This window comes from Amblyomma mixtum, chromosome 3, assembly GCF_055824585.1.
Source record: "Amblyomma mixtum isolate Tamu chromosome 3, ASM5582458v1, whole genome shotgun sequence".
NCBI lineage: Eukaryota > Metazoa > Arthropoda > Arachnida > Ixodida > Ixodidae > Amblyomma > Amblyomma mixtum.
The window spans coordinates 66,652,667-66,673,157 of record NC_143014.1 but is presented as its reverse complement, the minus strand read 5'-3'; the positions used below and the strand labels follow the sequence as shown (position 1 = coordinate 66,673,157).

The 20,491-nt window shown below is 47.4% G+C and overlaps 1 protein-coding gene across 1 annotated transcript in view; it reads right to left on the bottom strand.

Moving 5' to 3' along the window:
- Nucleotides 1-2,434: 2,434 nt before the first annotated feature.
- The window catches only part of LOC149350490 (uncharacterized), a 77,638-nt gene continuing 59,581 nt past the window's right edge, over nt 2,435-20,491 (bottom strand). Inside the window, exons 2-4 of the mRNA XM_089575543.1 lie at nt 3,186-3,355; nt 2,562-3,044; nt 2,435-2,443 (exon numbers count right to left, since the gene is read on the bottom strand). Of these exons, the coding sequence (XP_089431669.1) occupies nt 2,435-2,443; nt 2,562-3,044; nt 3,186-3,355 (662 nt within the window). The remainder of the gene's footprint in view (nt 2,444-2,561; nt 3,045-3,185; nt 3,356-20,491) is intronic.

The window sequence follows — 20,491 nt, the reverse complement described above, 5'->3', positions numbered from 1 at the left end:
CAGTCACTTTCTCCCCATTCCCATATTTCGTGATGAACAATGTACGCGCCAACTTATAGTATTCGATGTTTATAGATTTAAGCCATAACTGACAAAAACTGAAACTTCAGTTATTATGGTTGCAAAGATCGTCACTAATCAGAGCTGTACTGTTATTTTAGACAATTGCTTTATTTTTATCGAAGTGTAAAATGAAATGTTGCTTAATGTACGCGCTTTGCAAAACAACAGTTGCTAGGCCACTGCAAAAATTATTATTGATACTTGCTAGAACAAGCATATAAACGTTTAAACCTTAATAACAGTAAATACTAGTGCCTAAAATGATCCTTCATTTTAGGATACACTTGCTTAAATGATTACACTCACCGGCAGTTTTCAGGCCGCCAGACTCGCTGACGCTGGTCCCACCTGGTCGTGAAAGCAGATTCATCAGTAAATACGACCTTTCCCCAGTGCTCCTCTGTCCAGTGCTCATGATCTCGGGCAAATACCAGGCGCTTGTCCTTGTTCTTCGCGCTCACAAGTGGCTTCTGCACAGCTATTCTTGACTTCAGGCCAGCCGCGCGCAGGCGACGCCTCACTGTTGCGTTCGACACACCCGGAAGCCCGACAGTGTTCTTAATTTCAGTCGAACTGGCAGTGGGCTTGTCCACAGCGGCCGCAACTATGTTCATGTCGTCGTCTTCATTGGTGACTTTGGGGCGGTCTGTCCGCGGACGATCCGTGATCCTTCGGTGGTTTGGTTTATGGGGTTTAACGTCCCAAAGCGACTGAGGCTATGAGAGACGCCGTAGTGGAGGGCTCCGGAAATTTCGACCACCTGGGGTTCTTTAACGTGCACTGACATCGCACAGTACACGGGCCTCGAATTTCTCCTCCAAAGAAATTCAACCGCCGCGGCCGGGATCGAACCCACGTCTTTCGGGCCAGCAGCCGAGCACCATAGCCACTGAGCCACCGCGGCGGCCCGTGATCCTTCGCTCCTTTCGGTATGCCCGAACGATCCGATTCACGGTCGAAAGTGGTCGATTTGTTAGCACTGATATCCTCCTATGGGAGTATGCTTGTTGGCTTAGCGCTACAATTTGCCATCTTTCGCTCTCCGGGACACGAGACATCGCTTGCTCTCCCTAGCTTCGGCGAAAAATGACGCCCCCCAATACTGTTACACTGCTTTTATTACTGGGGCAGCGTAAGAAATAAGCATGAAAAGAAAAAAGTGACATCATTGCTTTAAAACTGATAGCTTGGTGTTTGTCAACCGATGAACATAAAGAATGTGCAGTGGATCGTGCTTTCACAAGTCATCCGAGAATCATTCACTAGTACAGAGCAGTCGCTTAGCTTGGCACGAATTTGCAGCAGCTTATCAGCCGCGCCAGCGGATAAGAGATTGCCGTGCCCAAGCTACCTCCCTGTGCCAGTTGATACCCTTCCATAGGACTGAATAACGCGCTTCAATTAGTAAAATGCGACATTGCCAACTCGGCGCGTCTGGGCGCTGTGAGCACACAGTGTAGGTGCGCTTCCCAGCAAAGCAAGCACGGCGCGCTTCCGTGCTGTAGCAGACGACACGAAGCACCGCCTCCAGTCTGCTGTGCGCATGCGCCACATTGTTTCGATGCGCGACCGCGCCGGATGCGCTGACGCTCCGCGGAGCGCGGGCACGCTTCGCCGTGTTCGCACATATTTTGAAGGACCCTGTACATATAGGTTTTATTGTCCAGGTTTAGCTTATTAAACCGCAGTTTCAACTTTCCGCCACGTGCCTTAGCAAACTGCATGAGCTTTTTTCTTTGTTGCCGTACTTTGGCCGAATAGTCCTCGCTTATGGCCCAGTCAGTATCTTTTAGTTTGGCAGCATTTGAAAGAACACGATTCTTCTCTTTAAAGGACAAGAATTTAACGATCAGGGGTCTGTGCTTGTCAGGCGCATATCTTCCTAGTCTGTGCGCTCTTTCAATAGCAGCGGCGTCAACGGAAAGCTTTAATTTTTCAGCGCAAAAAGAGATAATTTTAGTCTCAGACTGTTCCCACGATTCGGTTTCTTTGTCATGGATGCCGTAGAATATCAAGTTATTTCTTCGTGATTGGTTCTCCAGGTCATCGTGCGATGACTGGAGGGCAGTGCACGCAACAGCAAGTTTCTGGGAACTTTGAGATAATCTTTCTACTTCAGGCTTTAGCGGGAGCACCAGTGACACATTATCTTCAACGCTCTTGACTTTTTCTGCGAGTTTTGTTAGTTTTTCTTCGAGATTCTTTTGCTCAAGCCGAATGGAACGTAGTTCGTCCAATATTTCGGTCTGTTGCTGTTGTATCACAGGTATTGTCATGATAGTATCGAACATCTGCTTTTCCTGCTCAGCAGACAGAGGCCCAGGGTTTTGCTCTACGTCTCCCGCAAGCAAAAGCTTTCTTTTAAACAAACCTATGTATCCTGAACAGCTCGCGGACACATCGTACAGAAGGCGTAAAAACATGCACACAGGAAAGTTGGGATCTGGCGTCGACTTCCTAAATGGTTTGCCATTAACAGAAAGGTAAGAGTAACAAACCTGAAGAACAGGATGTAAGCGTCTGGCTGCCATGTCGTCGCCAGATCCCGGTGTGGCTGGGTACAACAGCTGCTTATGTAGGTCGTGCTTGTGCTGAAGGTTCCAGGGTTGCCAGTCGACGAAGCGTTCGAGCGCCGGTAGCGCTGTGAGGTCCAACGGCGAAGCGTCACTCAAAAAAGCCAGGTCAGCAGGACAGACTTGCTCGGTAGAAGCGGCTCCGTTCATTGGAAGGCACGTCGACATCGCGGCAGGATCGAAAATCGCCATCATTTGCAGCATCTGAAGAAGAACAGGATGTAAGCGTCTGGCTGCCATGTCGGCGCCAGATCCCGGTGTGGCTGGGTACAACAGCTGCTTATGTAGGTCATGCTTGTGCTGAAGGTTCCAGGGTTGCCAGTCGATGAAGCGTTCGAGCGCCGGTAGCGCTGTGAGGTCCAACGGCGAAGCGTCACTCAAAAAAGCCAGGTCAGCAGGACAGACTTGCTCGGTAGTTAAGAAAAACCAGCCAAAAAGACGGGGACAAAGGAGAGACGAGGCACACACAACGACTGGTCGTTGTGTGTGCCTCGTCTCTCCTTTGTCCCCGTCTTTTTGGCTGGTTTTTCGTAAGTATAATGTACCAACTAACCCAGATTTCAACTCTTCTTGCTCGGTAGAAGCGGCTCCGTTCATTGGAAGGCACGTCGACATCGCGGCAGGATCGAAAATCGCCATCATTTGCAGCATCTGAAGAAGAACAGGATGTAAGCGTCTGGCTGCCATGTCGGCGCCAGATCCCCAGATCCCCAGATCCGCTTTGGGGTTTAACGCCCCAAAGCGCCTCAGGCTGTGAGGGATGCTGTAGATAAGGGCTCCGGATAATTTTGACCACCTGGGGATTCTTTAACGTGCACTGGCATCGCACAGTACACGGGCCTCTAAGAATTTTGCCTCCATTGAAATTCGACCGCCGCGGCCGGGATCGAACCCGCGTCTTTCAGGTCAGCAGCCAAGCGCCATTACCACCGAGCTACCGCGGTGGCTATGTGTGCGTGTCTTTATATTTGCGGCATGTTTCAAATGCTGTTCACGCTTCAAAATAGCTCTGTGACGGAAGATAGCTGATCAGCGCTGCGACAATATTGAGCAGTCTGTGAAAAACCTGTACCTGATCGGCAGTGGGAGAACAGCAGTCGAGCCTATTCGCTGGGCTCGGGAATGTTTTTCTGGATGTGAGCCCGGTAATTCACCGATTTTCTTACAGTAACAAGCCCCGAGTACTTTTCTCTGTATAATTTCTTGATTCCAAAAAGTAAAACACAGCTTTTAAATTTTTCCCTCTTCATTTCAGGTGCGCGGTTGCGGCGTTTGTACAATACGTGTCATGACAGCTTTCACATGCAGGGTGTTTCACGTAATTTGAGCCTAAAATAAAAAAAAAACAAGCAGTGCATCGCACCTGAGTAAAACCAACAATATATTGTTTCCAGTCACGTGGTACTCCTCAGAGTAGGTTTAAAATTCAGCTGAATTACAGAATTAGCAAATATTAGTTGTGCAAAGTGCTTAATATTCCCTTCATGATCTAGTGCGCGGCGTTAACATGTAGAGGGGACTAAGCAGAGACGACCCATTTGCTGTATGAACGTATTCTGTAAGTGGTCTTTCAATCGAGCATTTAAAGAAAACCCGCAAAATATAAAACAAAATAATTGGGGGACCTTCTTAACCACATTCTTAAAGAAGAAACTGTGATAGCATTTAGGTTGCCTGCTATGGCGTCTACAATGAGTGCCTAATGTTACTAATCTGACTACTAATACTAGACCGACATTATACTAATCCGACATATTAATCAACCTTAATGTGCCCAGAAATCCCCATTAATCCCCCTTAATTCATCTTTTGGGGGAGGGGGGCATGCTTCCAAAATTTTCGGCGTCCTTTGGAATTTTTGGGATAGGCCTACTCATATTTACGAATTTGGCGGCGCCCGATGATAGGTCCACCGGTGATCTCGGGGTGCTGATGAACTCATTTTTAATAGATAGCGGGGAATGCTAATGCCTCTAGTGGGGCAGCGATGCAGTGGTTAAGCAATGCGCCACTGCCCCGGCATGTGGCTGTTTCAAACACAGCCACCGGTGGGACATATGAGACGCTTACTGAGCTCCTGTAAGACACTCTCACTCTCTCTTCTTACCTAGCTTTAAACAATTCGTATGTATAACACAAGATTTTCAGCCTTCTCAGAGGGACATTTTACTTTGGGGTTGAGAATCGAGTCAAGTACCATTATTTTAGAACACAGCTCGTCCTGTGCTGAGCATCGTTTCTTTTACGCACAGCTTCCTTTGCTGTGCCACATAAACACTGGTGTAAGTAGGCTTGCGTTCATACAAGAACTTCAGTAATAGCTTCCCGAGTGCAACAGCACGCTCTGGTGGGGAATTTCAGCCCTTAGGTTGGCAGTGGATGTGCACGTGCTACACACCCTGCAAGAGCCTATCACGCGACAATTAATATCTAAGCCATGCTCACGACATAGCTGCAATCATCATGAAAGGATGTCGCAACGTAGATTCTTCGTTTGCACGCAACACGGCGATATCTTATATAACCCTAAGCCTCGCATTCCAACCCTTGACCTGTCGTTGGAGCTGACCGTCACCCGGTTTCTTCTTTATATATTGAAATGGAAGTTGGTATTAAGCCTGCTTACATAAAGCAGTAATTTATTCAGAAAAAAATTAAATCGCAAACGCAGCTACTGGTAGCCTTGCGACTTCTATAGCTAGGCAACATTTTCTGCCATCGTCTTATATACAGGGAGTTTTACCTAAGACTTTCCGTAATTTAAAAAAAATAGGCTTTTTAATTTTGAAGAGAGCTTTTTCGGCATAGCATTGTTAGCGGTGTAGTGCATGAGAATAGTTAAAATGTTAACTATTCAGTATTAGTTAACGAGCCTACTAGTTAGCACGCCTTAGCTGTACTGTGCTGTACTACACCGCTGGCAATGTTATGCCGAAAAAACTGCTTTCCTAACTCGACAGCATACTTTTCAAAATTACACGACGTCATAGGTGACGCACACTGTATAAGAACACGATTAATAACATTATTCTAGTTTTCTCCTGAATTCCAATTTCACAAACTTATTAGTCACGGCGAAAAGCAGTTTTCGTCAAGTCCGTTTGGAAAAAAAATTCATATAAATGGCTCAGGAATGGGCTTAGGGCTCTGCTGAAAGGAGCAGGGTTGAAAGGGCGCATTGTGACCTGCTGGGATTTTTTTATCCTCCGGACCTTTTGGCGACAAAGGCGACCTCTTCTCTTCTCTTTTCATCATTCAAGGAGAGGAGGAGAGTGCGTACGGACTGGAAGAAAGAAGAATGGAATCCACACGATTATCTCCTGGGCAGGCAGCCACCGAGGAATTCGAAATTAAATGCATGAATGAAAGGCCGAGCGGTCGCGGCACGGTGCAGTGTGCGGCTCCCGAAAGAGCTTGACGCGTTAGGTGCGCTCCTCGCCAAGCAAGGAGCGTTCTCTGGGAGGCTGTCTGTCACTGCTAGAGGTAGCGAAATCGGGGCGCCAAGCAGGCCTTTTTTTTTTGACCTCTAAACGAAGCTACATGTGCGAAACGTGTCCGCATTGTCCGCCATAGCAAAAAAAAAAGTATTATCGCTTCATACATCAGGAATTAAAAGCTAGCCTTCTCGGATTGAGCAGACTTCGAGACCAGGACCTATCTTCCTGCGCAGCAAGTTTTGCCAAATGTTTTGTGCGCGTAGTCGGCACAAGGATCTGCAAGATAACCGGGCTAGTGCTGCCGGTAGCTGTTTTTTCATCGCCGAACTCCCCAACATTCTCTTTTCCATTAACTTCTTGCACATTACACTCACACTTCTACCCAACAGAACATCGCGCCATCTATTCAACAGTTTAAGGCCAAACTCTGAAAGCTTCCTTTCCTTAGAAGTCTTCCTAACCTTACGTGAGGCCTACTTTTCGCGAATGTTCGATGGAGGAGGCCAGCTTACTCTGAAAGCTCTCCTCGCCTCTCCTCAAGTAAGGAACGCATGCCGCGTTTCTGTGTTTGAGGGTTCCATCACATCGGCCGATAGGACTCCGAGTAGGAAGTTGCATTCCCGCGGCGACAAGCATGGTGGCGCCCTTCGAAGCTGGACCCCTCGATTAGGTCTGAATTCGTCGTTGTTACTGAATTTTTCAGTGCGTCTTCTGGCCATAAATGGGGCATCGGCCTTTCGCTTCGTCTCATCTTGCCTCTATGGAAAGTATGAGTGATAAATTTTCCCAATATTTTTTTATTTCGATTGACGATTCTGCCGCTTTTAGGCCTAAGAGGACCGTCGGTTTGTTGACAGAAATGGTTTCTGTCCTAACAACCAGATGACGCCAGTAGGCTGAGCTGGGCGGAAAACTCGCTCACCAGACGCAAAGGGAATAGCCACATAATCTTCAATCGTCATGCCATTGCGTCGGTGTTTACATAAGCTGAACTAAAAGTGGGAATTTGAGAAATGTCGTAACGTCCCTCAAAATACCTGCGTTTATCGTACGTAAGCATGCATACGCTTATGATACACAGACAGCGTCGATTTATGCTATTTTCTCTGTACGCCACGAGCGGCGACATGGTGGCCGGGAGCTGTGAACGAGGCAACACTTCGGCGGCGGCGGATTTCTCTCGCTCTCGCCGCCGAGCGCCCAAGTGTGACCGAGTCGCACCGGTGCGGAATCTGAACGCAAATTCTTCCTCTGAGTGCACTTACATTGGTCCGAAGCTACCTAGCTGTTGGAGAATACAGGTACTCTTTATCGAATGCATATCCACAAGCACGGTTAAAAAATTGCGTGTAGACGCCCGCGAGCGTCCACGCTGCCATTTTTTCCCGCTTGCTCAACTGCGCTCACGCCGGGCTCGGGTCCTTGCATCGCGTCTCTCCGCCCGCGCGAGTGTGCGGAGTCATTTGTGGCAGTAGTGAGGTGAAGCGCTCCTCTAGGGCCATGAGCGACGAAAGGACGCATGAAGGCAGCTAGCCGCTGCCTTAACTCTGAGGATGCACCAAGGACGACCTTACTGAGGACTCCTCAGTAAGAAAGCTTTCAGATTGGCATGAGGGGGCTCACTGCAGTGAATGCTTCCTTACTGAGGTAAGGAAGCTTTCAGAGTTTTGGAGGTAAGTCTGCAGCGTTGACATGGTTTCATTGATGCCTTCCATAAACACTTCTTGCCATCAGCCATAGAACAACGGAATGAGCTGCAAGAACCCGCCGCGGTGGCTCAGTGGTTACGGCGCTCGGCTGCTGACCCGAAAGACGCGGGTTCGAGCCCAACCGCTGCGCCCGATTTTTGATGAAAGCGAAATTCTAGAGGCCCGTGTGCTCTGCAATGTCAGTGCACGTTAAAGAACCCCAGGTGGTCGAAATTTCCGGGGCCCTTCGCTACGGCGTCCCTCATAGCCTGGGTTGCTTCGGGACGTTAAACACCAATAAACAAATGAGCTGCCAGAGCCCCTAGCAACTGAGTGAGATCCGAATAAATTCTAGAACCTACACTTTATCATTTACCATTAGCTGTAAATTAACGCGCATTGCCAGCGACACCTTATGTACCGCAGCCGCACTTATTATTATCTTTTTTTCCAAGTTATTTGTCGCACCCTTATCCATAATATGAGCACCTGTTTGTTCTTAATTATATTGCCGGATGAGCGCAGTGTACCCACGTATGTTGACTTCGCCCTTTTGGAGTGCCCTATCAGAATTTATGTTGCCTTTCCTTTCTTTGCTATTGAATCACATTGTACTTTGTTTTTGCTCCCCTCTCTTTGTAATCTCACCTAGGGGCCCGGGCAATAAATGATGATGACGATGATCGGCTGAGCACAGCAGAAGATCATTAAGCACTGACAAATCATTATCGAAACGATAGTTCCCCTCGCCATGGGAGCATAGTTAACAACTGCATGTAAACGAGCACAACATTTGTCCTAAGGAATCCGGGAGTACGATGTGACATAGGTCATCCTTATTAACAAAAGGCAGTGTCAAGAGCATCGCATGACGGAACTCTTGTTGATCATTAAAGACAATCATAAGAGATACTAGATAACCGATAGATAACAGGTAAAAGCAATCAACTCCTAGCATGTTTCCACCGCAGCTGCAACCGGTACGACACACCGAGGCGGTTCAGTGCGGTGCGGTATAAATGAATAAATAGCCGAAAGTCGCACTATGTGCACCACTTTTCTTTTGCTGTCGACTCTATTGCAACATTCCGCGGTATTCAACTATACAGGCTGTAGGAGAAAACTTGACGTGTCTGGTTGTATAACGCTTCTGCAACTGTGGATTAAGATAAATGACTTTCTTGATTTGCTTATAATACGTTTGCATTCATTATATGCCTCTTTAAACTATGTTTTGCGCCTGCAAGAACGAGAAATACACATAGGCGCTTCCTTAGTTCCAGTCCTGTCATATTTGCCTTTTTGGCGAAGAAAATAGGCGGATTGAAAGCGCCAATACATGCACTGGTATAGCAAGATGCTGTAGCCATGTGATGGCTGTTTCAACCTTCTCCCCTCGAAGAAGCTCGGCAACAAAAAAATTTTAGGAACATTCCGAGGCATGCACCGGGGCCTAGAATATCAGTTCAGCGTGTAAATGTGTGGCGCTTGAAATTTTCGAAATTAAGCTTAATCTTTAAACTCTACTCGATATATCATGAAAGAACAGACCATTGGAAACATAGATGCAGGTCTTTTCACTCTAAGTCTGTTCACTGACTTTAGCGAAGGCTTTGACCTCTAAACCATACATCATTTCTATAGGTAAGATATCACAATACGGAATACGGGGCGGGCCGCTCGATTTAATTGTGTCATGCCTAAAAGACATAGTCAAATGCATCCGTGTAAGAAATGTCGAGATATGATTCGACATTATTTATCGTCCTTTCGTTCCACTTAGCCTTAGGCCAAGTAAGCACGCTAACAACTGTAACTCCATCAGGCATCCAGAAAAGCTGGGGATGCATTGGCATCTCTGAAAAGAATACAAGCCTATGTTCGAACCATAATCATTTTGCATGGCAATCACAAAATAGAAAGAGAGATCGCAGACGCTTTTGAAATCAAATCCGCCGCTGCCGAAAGGTGTATCAGCCCTGTATCGTTGTCGTTGTGCGAGAAAGAAGTTGATCTGCTTAGGCTATCGCGATGACTGTGTTTTTGTAGTGTGGATCTGCTTACGATTGCTGATGTCACTATTTTTTCTCGTTTCATTATGTGCCACTGATGACGCTCACGTTTTGTGTATAAAATATCACCTTTTTTCTCGATTAAAACTAGTTGTGAGTTCGCTCTTTGAGTTGTCTCTTCATCTCGTTCTGTGAAAAGCTAAGTGCGTTGGATCATCATGAACAACCTGCTAGGCCCAGTTCTCGCTATTTTAATACACCTATTTCACTTCTACTTACCGGTGCCAAGGGCATCTTACACAAAGGACTTATGGAAGAGATGCCACCGATATCAACTGTAAAGTCTGATTTGAAGCATAAATTTCCTCAGACTTATCTTCTTTAGATATTAAGTTTGAGAATTTAAGTTCTTGTTTTGTTTACATAGTTTAAAAAAGTTTCAAAAATTTTAAAGGAAGAGTTTAAAAAAATTGGGCAGCGTATTTGTGAAATGTTTGCTTTTAGCTGTCTTTATTTTAGATTTCGAATCATTAATAACTGTGGCAAAACGAGTACTGTTTCCAAATTTGCACTTTAACGATTTTCTTACTCGTCTGACTGCGTTTAGAATGGACCATAGAGCGTGTTATAGAAGGGTTATGTTCCCTAGTTATTTTTGGTTTAGTCAGTACGTAATTACGAGTGGAGAAAGATATGATGTTTTTTTATTCTGCACCACAGGAACTCATTATGTGCTGAAGGGCTATTTGACCTTTCTTCAAATACTGAGAATTGATGAATAAGATGATAGAGCATGTCCGAATCGCTAGCATGACTACAATACCGATAAGCAATCTTTTATTTTATGGATGTTCTGTGTTACAAATAGGGAGAGTTCAGAGAACTTGTGGTCTGATATGTCATCAAAGGATTCAATTTCTGCCTTGTGCACAGAAAAGTGGGCACTAAAAAATGAGGTCAAATATATTGAACGTTGTTCCCTGCACAGGTGTATGTTCATTTGTACCTGACAAATATCAGACTAGAACTGCATCTAAAGGGATTTGAAAGCTAGGGAAATGAAACTCCAGGGTATACCTGGCAGGTTAAATTCTCGTATCAAGATTAGTACTGAACCTAGTACATGACACAACTTAAAGTTGTATAAAGAGATGATAGGGAAATGTTTGAATGAAGGACTACGATAAACATACCCTACTGTGATAAAGAGCGAATCAAGCATCAGCTTGTGAAAGATTGCCTTGATATCCTAACATCCGGCAGTACAGAGAAGAGAACCTTCTTTTTATTAAAATAGCTTATGATTACGTAATCCGGAGGTGCAACCTCGGCTTCCATTATACCGGTCGTTAACCACGTTTCTGCAATTACCAAGAAGTGTAGCTCAATACCAAGAAGAAGCGATTCGAGTGAATCTGTTTTGTTCAAGATCCTGCGGGCATTGTCGTGCCGGCGCCAACATTTCGCTGGCGGGCCTGTCTAAACAAGCGCTGCGCGCTCGCCGACGCTCAAAGCAGGCCCAGACTTTCTCGGACAAGTCCCGACATGCAGCGTGACTCATCCCGCCGCCGCGGCGCCGACACGGACCCTTCCTCCTCTCCTCCTCTCCGTCGGTGCGAATTCCTCCGACGCTCGCCGGCTCTCGACCATTGGTCTAATTTGAACGGTGGCCAGTGATTGGAGGATTTGAACGGCTGGCTGCCGTAACCGTTACCAGCGGCTATAAAAACGGAGCCGCACTGAACCCGAGCAGGAGACGGGCAGCAGAAGAGCCATCACGCCGGAGCTACGCTCGCCGCCGGGGCCGCCCTTCTTCTGTGTGCCTGCCCGTGGTGCTCTTGACCCTTGTATCATGTAAAAGCCCTTGTACATACTGTACATAAAGTTCATTTGACTCACCGTCGCCTCGACCGTTTCCTGGCTCGGACACCCAAAACCCAACAGTGGTGGCAGCGGTGGGATGCCCCAAGTCCCAACAGTGGTGGCAGCGGTGGGATGCCCCAAAACCCAACAGCATCTACATTTGCAAAAGTTACTTGTGACGCTTTGGTTGCCGTAGGGAACGCCATGTCAGTGCGCCACATTGCTTGTCTAACATGTTTTTTTTCTGTCTGAAGTGGTAGTATCAGGTTGCATGAGGACTTCACAATTCTTGTACTCACACCAGTGGTATAATTGCCCTGTTAGGCGTAGTTTATCATAGACTACCAAAGCTTTGTTCAGCTCCCGCGGCTTTATTTCATTTCATAGTGTTCCACGGTTTTTTGCTTACTTCCTTAGCGTGCGCAATTCTTTCAACAGCAACAGGTTCAATTTCAAGAGCGTCTTTCACTCACTCGCTGATTAGGGAGTCAGTATTTTCTTCCGGGTTTTCTGGGGCGCCATACACTATCAGATTAGATTTTCGAGAACGATTTTCCGAGTCCTCCAGTCTTACTGCAAGAAAATATAACAGTTTTTTTGCACGTTAGTAAGCTCATTCGCACAATATGATTTTTGCTTTCAAGGGCAGTTATAGGTTTTGCAATTTCGCGTCGATGGTACGTAAGCGTCCATCCTTAATTTATTTGATATCACCAGAAACCTGCTGCAGCTGGCGCGCGAGTTGTGCGACGTTGGGTCCAGGGTTAGTCTGTACAACACCAGACAGCACAAAGATTTTCATAGTAAGGCAGGCTAAATCATACGTCGGTGAACAGAACAGCCGAGGGTAGCCTCTCGCCTTACGTAGAGGATCGGCCCTGCGCGAGCGTGACACCTTGCGCGCGCATGCGGAAGGACGCGGTGCAAAACCGGCGCTTCTCGCTGAAAATGTGGGGTTTTCCTTTTTTTTTAGTTTTTCGTTTCACGGCCTTACAAATAACCTCGTTGGAAACTTATTTTTGTTTGTGCTTTATAAAGCGAGCAACAATGACTACTCTAGAGTCCGTGACCAGCGTGCGTTGCTAGAGATCATCTAAGAAATCATTTTTTGTAAGCCGCTGTATTCCCTTTGTGTGAAAAGTGTGACACGAATGACTTTTGCATCTATGTTAACACCAATGTATTGCGTATTAATGAGCATGTACCAAGAGTTTATATCGATTGTTTTGAAATTCCTGTATTATATTCTGTTAGGTAGCGTGTGTGGATTTTGTACTTTCTTTTAAATTTTTTGCCCTTGCTGTACGCCATGTAGGGGGGCTCGGGCGCCCTCAAGCGAAAATCGTTCGCTTTTTGCCTGAGCCTGCGCACATCATAATGATGTAAATAAAACTTGACTTGACTTGACTTGACTTGAGATCCTGGAAAACGAGTCGCGAACACCGCGGGGGGCCGTCGTTGGAAAGGTCATTCTTCGCCCTTTCAAATGTGCGTGTTCTGTCTTGTCAAGAGCGCAGCAAGGCTTTTATCTAAGAGGGTTAATATAAAATTTTAGAAGCCGCGAGTCCCCACTGGCCAGAAAAATGAAACCCGGTGTGGGGCTAGTGAAAAAATCAGCACATGACCCACCAAGCATTTTTCGCCGTCACCACGTTCGTTTTTCATCCTCCCTGGCTATGTCTTGATGGCCTTGATGCTTTAAATGTGTATCTTTTCACCTGGAAAATGACATCTCCGAAGAAGATTCCTTGAGCATCCAGAAAACGGGAACACGGCATCGCTCCAGCAACGCAAGAGGCAAGCGCAGTAGCGGATACGGTTGGGCTGGTACTATTTCCTTGTTCAACTATTCTTTGCCAAGCAATAACGGTAAAACTGCACTATTTTGTTAACTTTGACGGACTAGTATTCTTATTGCTTTTCTAGAAAACCATCCTTTCATATCACGCAAAAAAAAGCCCTGAGTGGACCTCTTCTGATCTGAAATTTTATGTGGAAAGGGGCTAGGCGTTATGTTTTCACGGTGAAAGCTTCAACAAAAGAAGTAGTGCCCGTGTGCAAGTGACGTTCTTTATGCAGGAACTCTGAAATGTAGGAACGTGACTGCGGAGCCTCCTTGTGGGTATTTCTAGTACCATCACATTGAACAAGTAGAGATTTTCCTGTTACAAAACAAAAGTATTCTTAAGTAAGCGCAGTCCCCACCTCTGAAAGTGCATAACGTCTAAGAGAATGCACACACAGCCGTAAACATTGGCAAAAAGTGTCTTCCAATTTACAGTAACTAAATACACAGACTTTCAGTAAAACGGAGCAAACGCTCCAAAAGTTTCTGGGCTGTGCTCTGCTCAACATTGGAGACGAAGCTGGACACTCAGTAGAGAGGGCGAGTTGGTACGCATAGTTACAAGAATAAAACCAGAGGAATGAATGTATACAGAGGGAACAACACAGGACAGCCATACAAAAAATTCTTGGATAGGGAATTTTCAAACGGGAAATAGTTTAATGAACGTCATTTTTTTTTTCATAGAGGTATATCAGAAGTTTTTATATAACGATCACTATATCCGCAGATCTCCCCTGAGCAGGCCTGCATTTTTTTGCTCTTAACGCTTTTCTAATCGACAAAAAATGTTCCCTAATTGTTTTGTATGGCAGTTTTGACTACTCGATGCGAGCGGCGGACAAACTTTAAAAATAAGACTTTGCAACGCATAGGAGGAATGGACCATTACCTTCAGTATTTCCATAACAGTACCTTGCAATGTTCCACAGTTGCCTCACAATTAAAATCGACGTCCAAGAATCCTGGACTTGATCGTACTGTGTTCTTCACTCTATCTGCGCACATTCTACTGTTTTTGTTCTTGTAAAAGGTTAAAGACCTTTTGGATATTCGGGAAGTAAGAGGCGGCATCTCTGGTGTTGTCAGGGTGGAAGGTTTCAACCAATATGCGACAGCCCAACGCCGTCCCCGTCTCTGCCGGTGCAGCGGCAGCTTCTTTGTTCCTGCTGTTAAGGGGAAGGAAAGCTGCAGGCTTTACTCGCAGACAGCCGATTGACACGTGTGTACACAACGACGGTGAGCGCTCTGGGCGCCGGTTGGGGAACGAACAAGGAACGAGCAGACAGCGGCATCCATTTGACGAGAGACGTTTTCGGCAGCAGCCTCGGCAAGTTCAACGGAACTAATTTTGCCACCCACTAGATAAAAACACATTATCGCCAACCACTGCCAGCTCAACGCCATAAATGCTCGAAACAAACCGTTCACATTTCTTTAAGTTAGATGCGCGGAAAAAGCTTTCAAAGTAAGATATTTGTTTAAGCGCACCGTAGATTAACTATGGCCATTTTGTTTCTTGCATCAAGGACTCAGAGTAAACGGGGGAGGGGGTTGGCAAACACGCATAGTGCACACAGAAACAAACAGAGCAATGCTGCGTGGAGGAGAGAACACGGTGGAGCGCCGCAGTGCAGTCGTTCAGATCATCTACACAGAAGGCGCTTATACTAGACTGTGGAAGTATCCATCCGAATGTCGATGCATGCACAGTCCCTCTCCTTGAGGCATTAGGCTTTAGGGACAACAAGAGTCATGTCGTTGAATCTTCGGTAGAAGTTGGCAAAACGCGATTTGAAGATTGGTGGCTCAAAAGGTGACGTAAGGTTACAAGTTCAGCATAAAAATTTGTAATTATATAAAAATGGTGACTTCAAAGGTAATACGGTTAAGTTTGACGGATTGCTTAAAAAAACAGAGGGACAAAAATCCGAGCCTGAAGGCAACTGCCATCCCCCAGTTTGAAAGGAGGCGCTAGCTTCCTTCCCTTCCTCCTTCCCTCCCTCCTTCCCTCCTTCCGTCCCTCCATCCCTCTCTCCTTCCCCCTTCCCTCCTTCCTTTATTCCCTCCTTCCTTCCCTCCTTCCATCCATCCAGCCGCCCGCCCGCCCGCCGCCCACCGCCCACCCACCCACCTACTCACCTACTCACCCACACACCTACCTACTCATTCACTCACCAACTGTTGCGAATCGGGGTGACGCGTCCCCGACGGCTGGAGGAGGACGCTTTCGCGTGCAGGTTCGTAGAAGAAAACAAATGAATCACACACAAAAAACGAAGCCGTGTTTATACTTTAAAGGAAAGGAGCCAATAAAAGAAACGAAAACACCCGGGAAAACACACACTAGACACGCGTACAACACTACGGATAAAAAGGAGAGAGTTCACCGGATACAAAGCGTCCGAGGTGGAGCGGGATGCCTTGCAGGCAGCAAGGACGCGGGTTAGCGACTTGCGATGCGTTGCTGGCGTTGCATCCAGGGAGGCGGTTGTAGAGAGCCAGGTGGTGAGGAACGGAGATGGACACGGGAGACGCTGACGAACTCTTGTCAGTCGCCCCCAAGAACTGGGCAGCTGCAGCAGGAAAACCGTAGCCAGGTCCTGTCGACGGCGTTCCAAAACACCGTAGGCTTGTGCAGCCTTCCCAAGGAAGCCTTGGCAGCAAGGACCCTCAATCCATCTGCTGCCTCTTCCGACCTCGAAAGGGACGCAGTAGGCCTGCGTCGTTGATTCAAGGGAAGTCCACGGCAGCACAGACCCGAAGTCTGACGGCTGCCACCTCCACGCTTGAATGGGGTTCAATGGTCTTGCATCGATGATTCAAGGGAAGTCACTGGCAGCACGGACCCAACGTCCGACAGCTGCCACTTCCACGCTTGAATGACCAGATTTGTGGTGCGGTGTCTTCCTCTACACATCGGTTTGCTGACACGTCAGCCCTCCGCTCCTCGTGCCTGCCTCGCGCGCACCATTCGCACGCGCACACGCGCACACGCGCAACGCGGGGCTGGCTCGCACGGCGCTCTGCTGTCCGTTGCACCACTGCCGACACGCCGCGTTCCAAAAATCTCTCGACAGTTAAGTGTGCACATCACACCACCCCACCCGCCCACCCACCCACCCACCTACCCGCCCGTCTGTCATCGCAGAGCCGCCTGGCCTAGGCTGTTTTCCTTATTGCGTAAGGCGCCGTCGACAAGGGGGGATGTTTGGTCCTTTCAAGAGACATTTTCGGAACTGTTTGAAGTGCAGTAGGCACTCAGAAGCACCCTTTAGCGAGGCGCGAAGGGTGAATGGGCACATAATTCACAAATATTTCTAGACTCGGACTCCAAATGGGGGCCTGTGTTGCGTTTCAGAAAAGAAACTTTACTCGAATCGCTCCTCGAGTGGAGGAAAAACTCCAGGGTTTCCTCGAGAATCTCGAGGTAGCAACGACGCTACCTGGAGGGCTCCTCGACCGTCACTCCGCTTGTACACATGATGGACGTCGCATCGATCGCTCGATGTGCGCACGTCGTTCTACCCGTATAAAAAGCTTTTCACGAAGGTGGGCACAATGCGAATGCAGAGAACCGCGCACCCGAGCGTCGGCTGAGTGACGGCCTCAGTCCGTTCGACCCGGAATTTCTGGCAAGTTATCGCTCTGCGAACGCGCTTGCAGCTAGCTTACTGACGTGCGTGCCGGCTGACACCGAGCTCGAATAATCGTGGTAAATAGTTGCCTCCAGTGTTGTAGCTGTTCATCGCACCACGCTTATACTACGGGGGTAAATTACAAGACAGTGCCGGCAACATAACTAATCTTTCACGGCACACCCCGTGCCCAGTTCCAGAGCACGTCACTTTTCACCCACGTTGGGAAGCTTCTGTAGACGCGGCCCACTTTTAAGGAATGGCGTATGGCATAGCGGGAGCTGAGGGGTCTGGAGACGCGGTTCTGAAGCGTTTACATCTGTGCTGAAAGCATCAATGAGTTTCCCGGCGCTTCAGGGTATACGTACGCCTTCTAACGTGAACCGGCTTTGCCGAGATAGCGGGTGGTTTCGCTCGCACCACCGAAGGGATATTCGCGATTGGCGAATGGGCATGGCTTTTCAAGCGCGTTTACTTTTACGGTTTCCGGCTGGTTTCTAACCGGGAAATGGTGTTCGTTTCTGGGCAGTCAATTTTGCAACTTCGGGATCATGCGTTGCAAAGCGCTCCCTAGAGGCAGGCCGACTTTTCATCGTTCACCCCGCGGGTGAATAAAAATTCGCACGAATCCCCCATGGCAATTTCCTCACAGGATTCTTAAACTTCCTATAGAGACGCAACTCTATGGTAGACGCCACGGCCCTGGCGACGAATGTTTCCCGACGCGCAAGCGTTTCCGACCGCGTTTAGCGGATGCTTTGCTCATGGAGCTCGCGACAGATGTTTTACTAGGCTGTGAACGCCGAAATGTTTTGTGAAGGGTCTTCAGGTGGCACAATGTGACAAAATATGCATGTAATATGCAGTGACACGCCGTTTTACGGTCAATTTTTCACCTTAATCTCGTCCCCATACGCCATTCACGTTTCCTTAAGGAAGAAGGATTGGAGGAAGGTTTCTCGAAGAGCTCCTCGTCGTAGGAAATGCCGAACGGCTTTCCTGAATCCCATCCGTTCCTGAAGTGTGGGGGAGCTACTGTTCTTTCCACTACACAGAGTGGAGGGGAAGCGTCAAGTCAAGGCGCGTTTGCGGATTCGGCGGTCCCTTCAACGCATCTTTTGCATTCCCAAGACGCCGCGGTGGCTCAGTAGTTATGGTGCTCGGCTGCTGGCCCGAAAGACGCGGGTTCGATCCCTGCCGTGGCGGTCGCATTTCGATGGAGGTGGAATGCCGTTTACTGTGTGATGTCAGAGTACGTTAAAGAACTTCAGGTGGCCGAATTTACCGAGCGCCTTTCACTACGGCGTCCCTCATAGCCCGAGTCGCTTAAGGATGTTAAACCTCATAAAACCAAACCAAGCGAAACCGAGAATTAATTCAATCAGAACGCATCTCACTGCTTTTGTCGCGCCGTTGGCTTCTATGGTGGTAAAATTTAAAATAATCTGCGCACCGTTTGATTTCATTGTAGATTGTGCCTCTTTTAGGCAGGGAGCGTTTGCCACGTACTGCAAAGCGTCAGCGCTGCGCAGCTTCGAAGAATAATGATTTTTGGAGTGAGTTACGAAATAAACGTAGACTATGTGGCGTGCTGATCCTCTTTTCTCAGGAGGGAAGAATTTGGGCTGTGCGCCCTTAATTGGTCAGTAGGAAAAATTTGTCTGTCGAAACAAATGGCTCAAATTATGAATAGTAGTAAAATATGGACGCAGAAAATTAATGTTATTTTTAGAGTACAACAAGATTTTCGGTGCTACCCTTCTTATTGTGTGCACGGATGTAGACAAAGCTTGCATGAAATGGTCTGGATACTGCGGAAAGAGGGGTTGGATTTGCTGGGTCCAGCACTATCTTGAAGCCCGGTTCGCTTGCATTTTGAAATCTCGCACCATCTGCTGTGTAGCAAACAGACTGAAGAAAAACTAATATTTCTTACAACAACCCATGGCAATAGCGCTGCAGACGCCTTGATAAAAATGGTCTATAGACAGTATATAGACTTCTTATTGACTCTATTGACTTCCTATAGATATTTCTTTTTCTATTCATTGTCTATAGACTGTCTATAGAAAAAATCTACTAAAAGTGTATGGCCATAAATCTATAGATTGTCTATAGACTGTCTATGTCATGTGTATTGCCTATAGACTGTTCTCTAGGATTTGTTTATAGACAGTCTATAGACTTTATAGGCAGAAGTTTATAGACACTCTATAGACCATCAAACGTTTTTGTAAGGGGGGGCGCAGCAAGCGAGACAAGAAACAGCGCTGACTCTTGTCTTAAAGGGACCGGGAGGAGAAATTGAAGTTGGCTTGTATCTATAGAGTACCAGCTCCTAAACACAGAGACACTACTCTTTATGAAAACAAAGCTCTTGTATGGTATAAAAGATCAAGAACTAAACTATAGGTTTCACCGCCACAGGCCAATTTCGCAACTACAAGCGTGATGATGAAATAGGAGAAAGGACACCACAGATCTCTGAGCCTGACAAAGGTCCATGAAGGTTACGTGTATGATCCATATTGAAATATACAAGTTTTGTTTTGAAACCACTAGAACAATTTTATCACACGAGAAAGATGAAAAAAAAAGTCAACCTGAATTATGGAAGCCAAAGAAAACCTACAGTTGGCGGCACAACAGTCGGCCAGCTGAGTTTCGGTATGTTTTGGGGTGCTTCGCAGCTATGAGTTCTGCGTGCCCGCATGGTTTCGTTATGCACCTCGATTTACAAAGGCGGAGCAGCAGAGGACCTCCAAGTGCCTCTCGAAGTGCTCCTCGGAAGAAGTTTGTGCAACGGCACGCAAACGCGACAAGGAAAAAGAGCTGTGTATAGCCAATGTTCAACGCCCCTCCACGTTAGCAAACGCACAGCTCGGCGTGTTCGCGTCGTCCACGTACCAAGGCACTGGGCTGCATAACCAGCCCTACGAGGACTGTTATTACAGAATTTAAATATGCCCGCACGTACCAGTCGCTACACATCAGCCGTGACTGTGGAGCGGCAGTGACAGCGACGATGCCGACTCCTCGGCACTAGGACTTTCTTTGCCAGACCAGCCGCCGCAGCCCTCAAAAGCATCGCATGCTGTGTGGGGCTGAAGCCGCTGAATGCAGGCCGCAGTTCTTTGCGAGAACTTGTTTGTCGGAATCGGAAGCGGGATCCACTGTAACGTTGGTGCAAACGTAAATGAAGCGAGGACGACTGATAGAGGCAAGTAGTTTTCATTTTGGCTGCTGCTAGGCGGGAGCGCAGACGCTGCGCTCGCTGCCAGCAATCACAGAGTTCTCGTTTCCGTTTCCGTCCTTTTACGTCACTATTCTCCTATTTCGACATTAGAGAGTCCCGAGTTTGCATCGGAGCG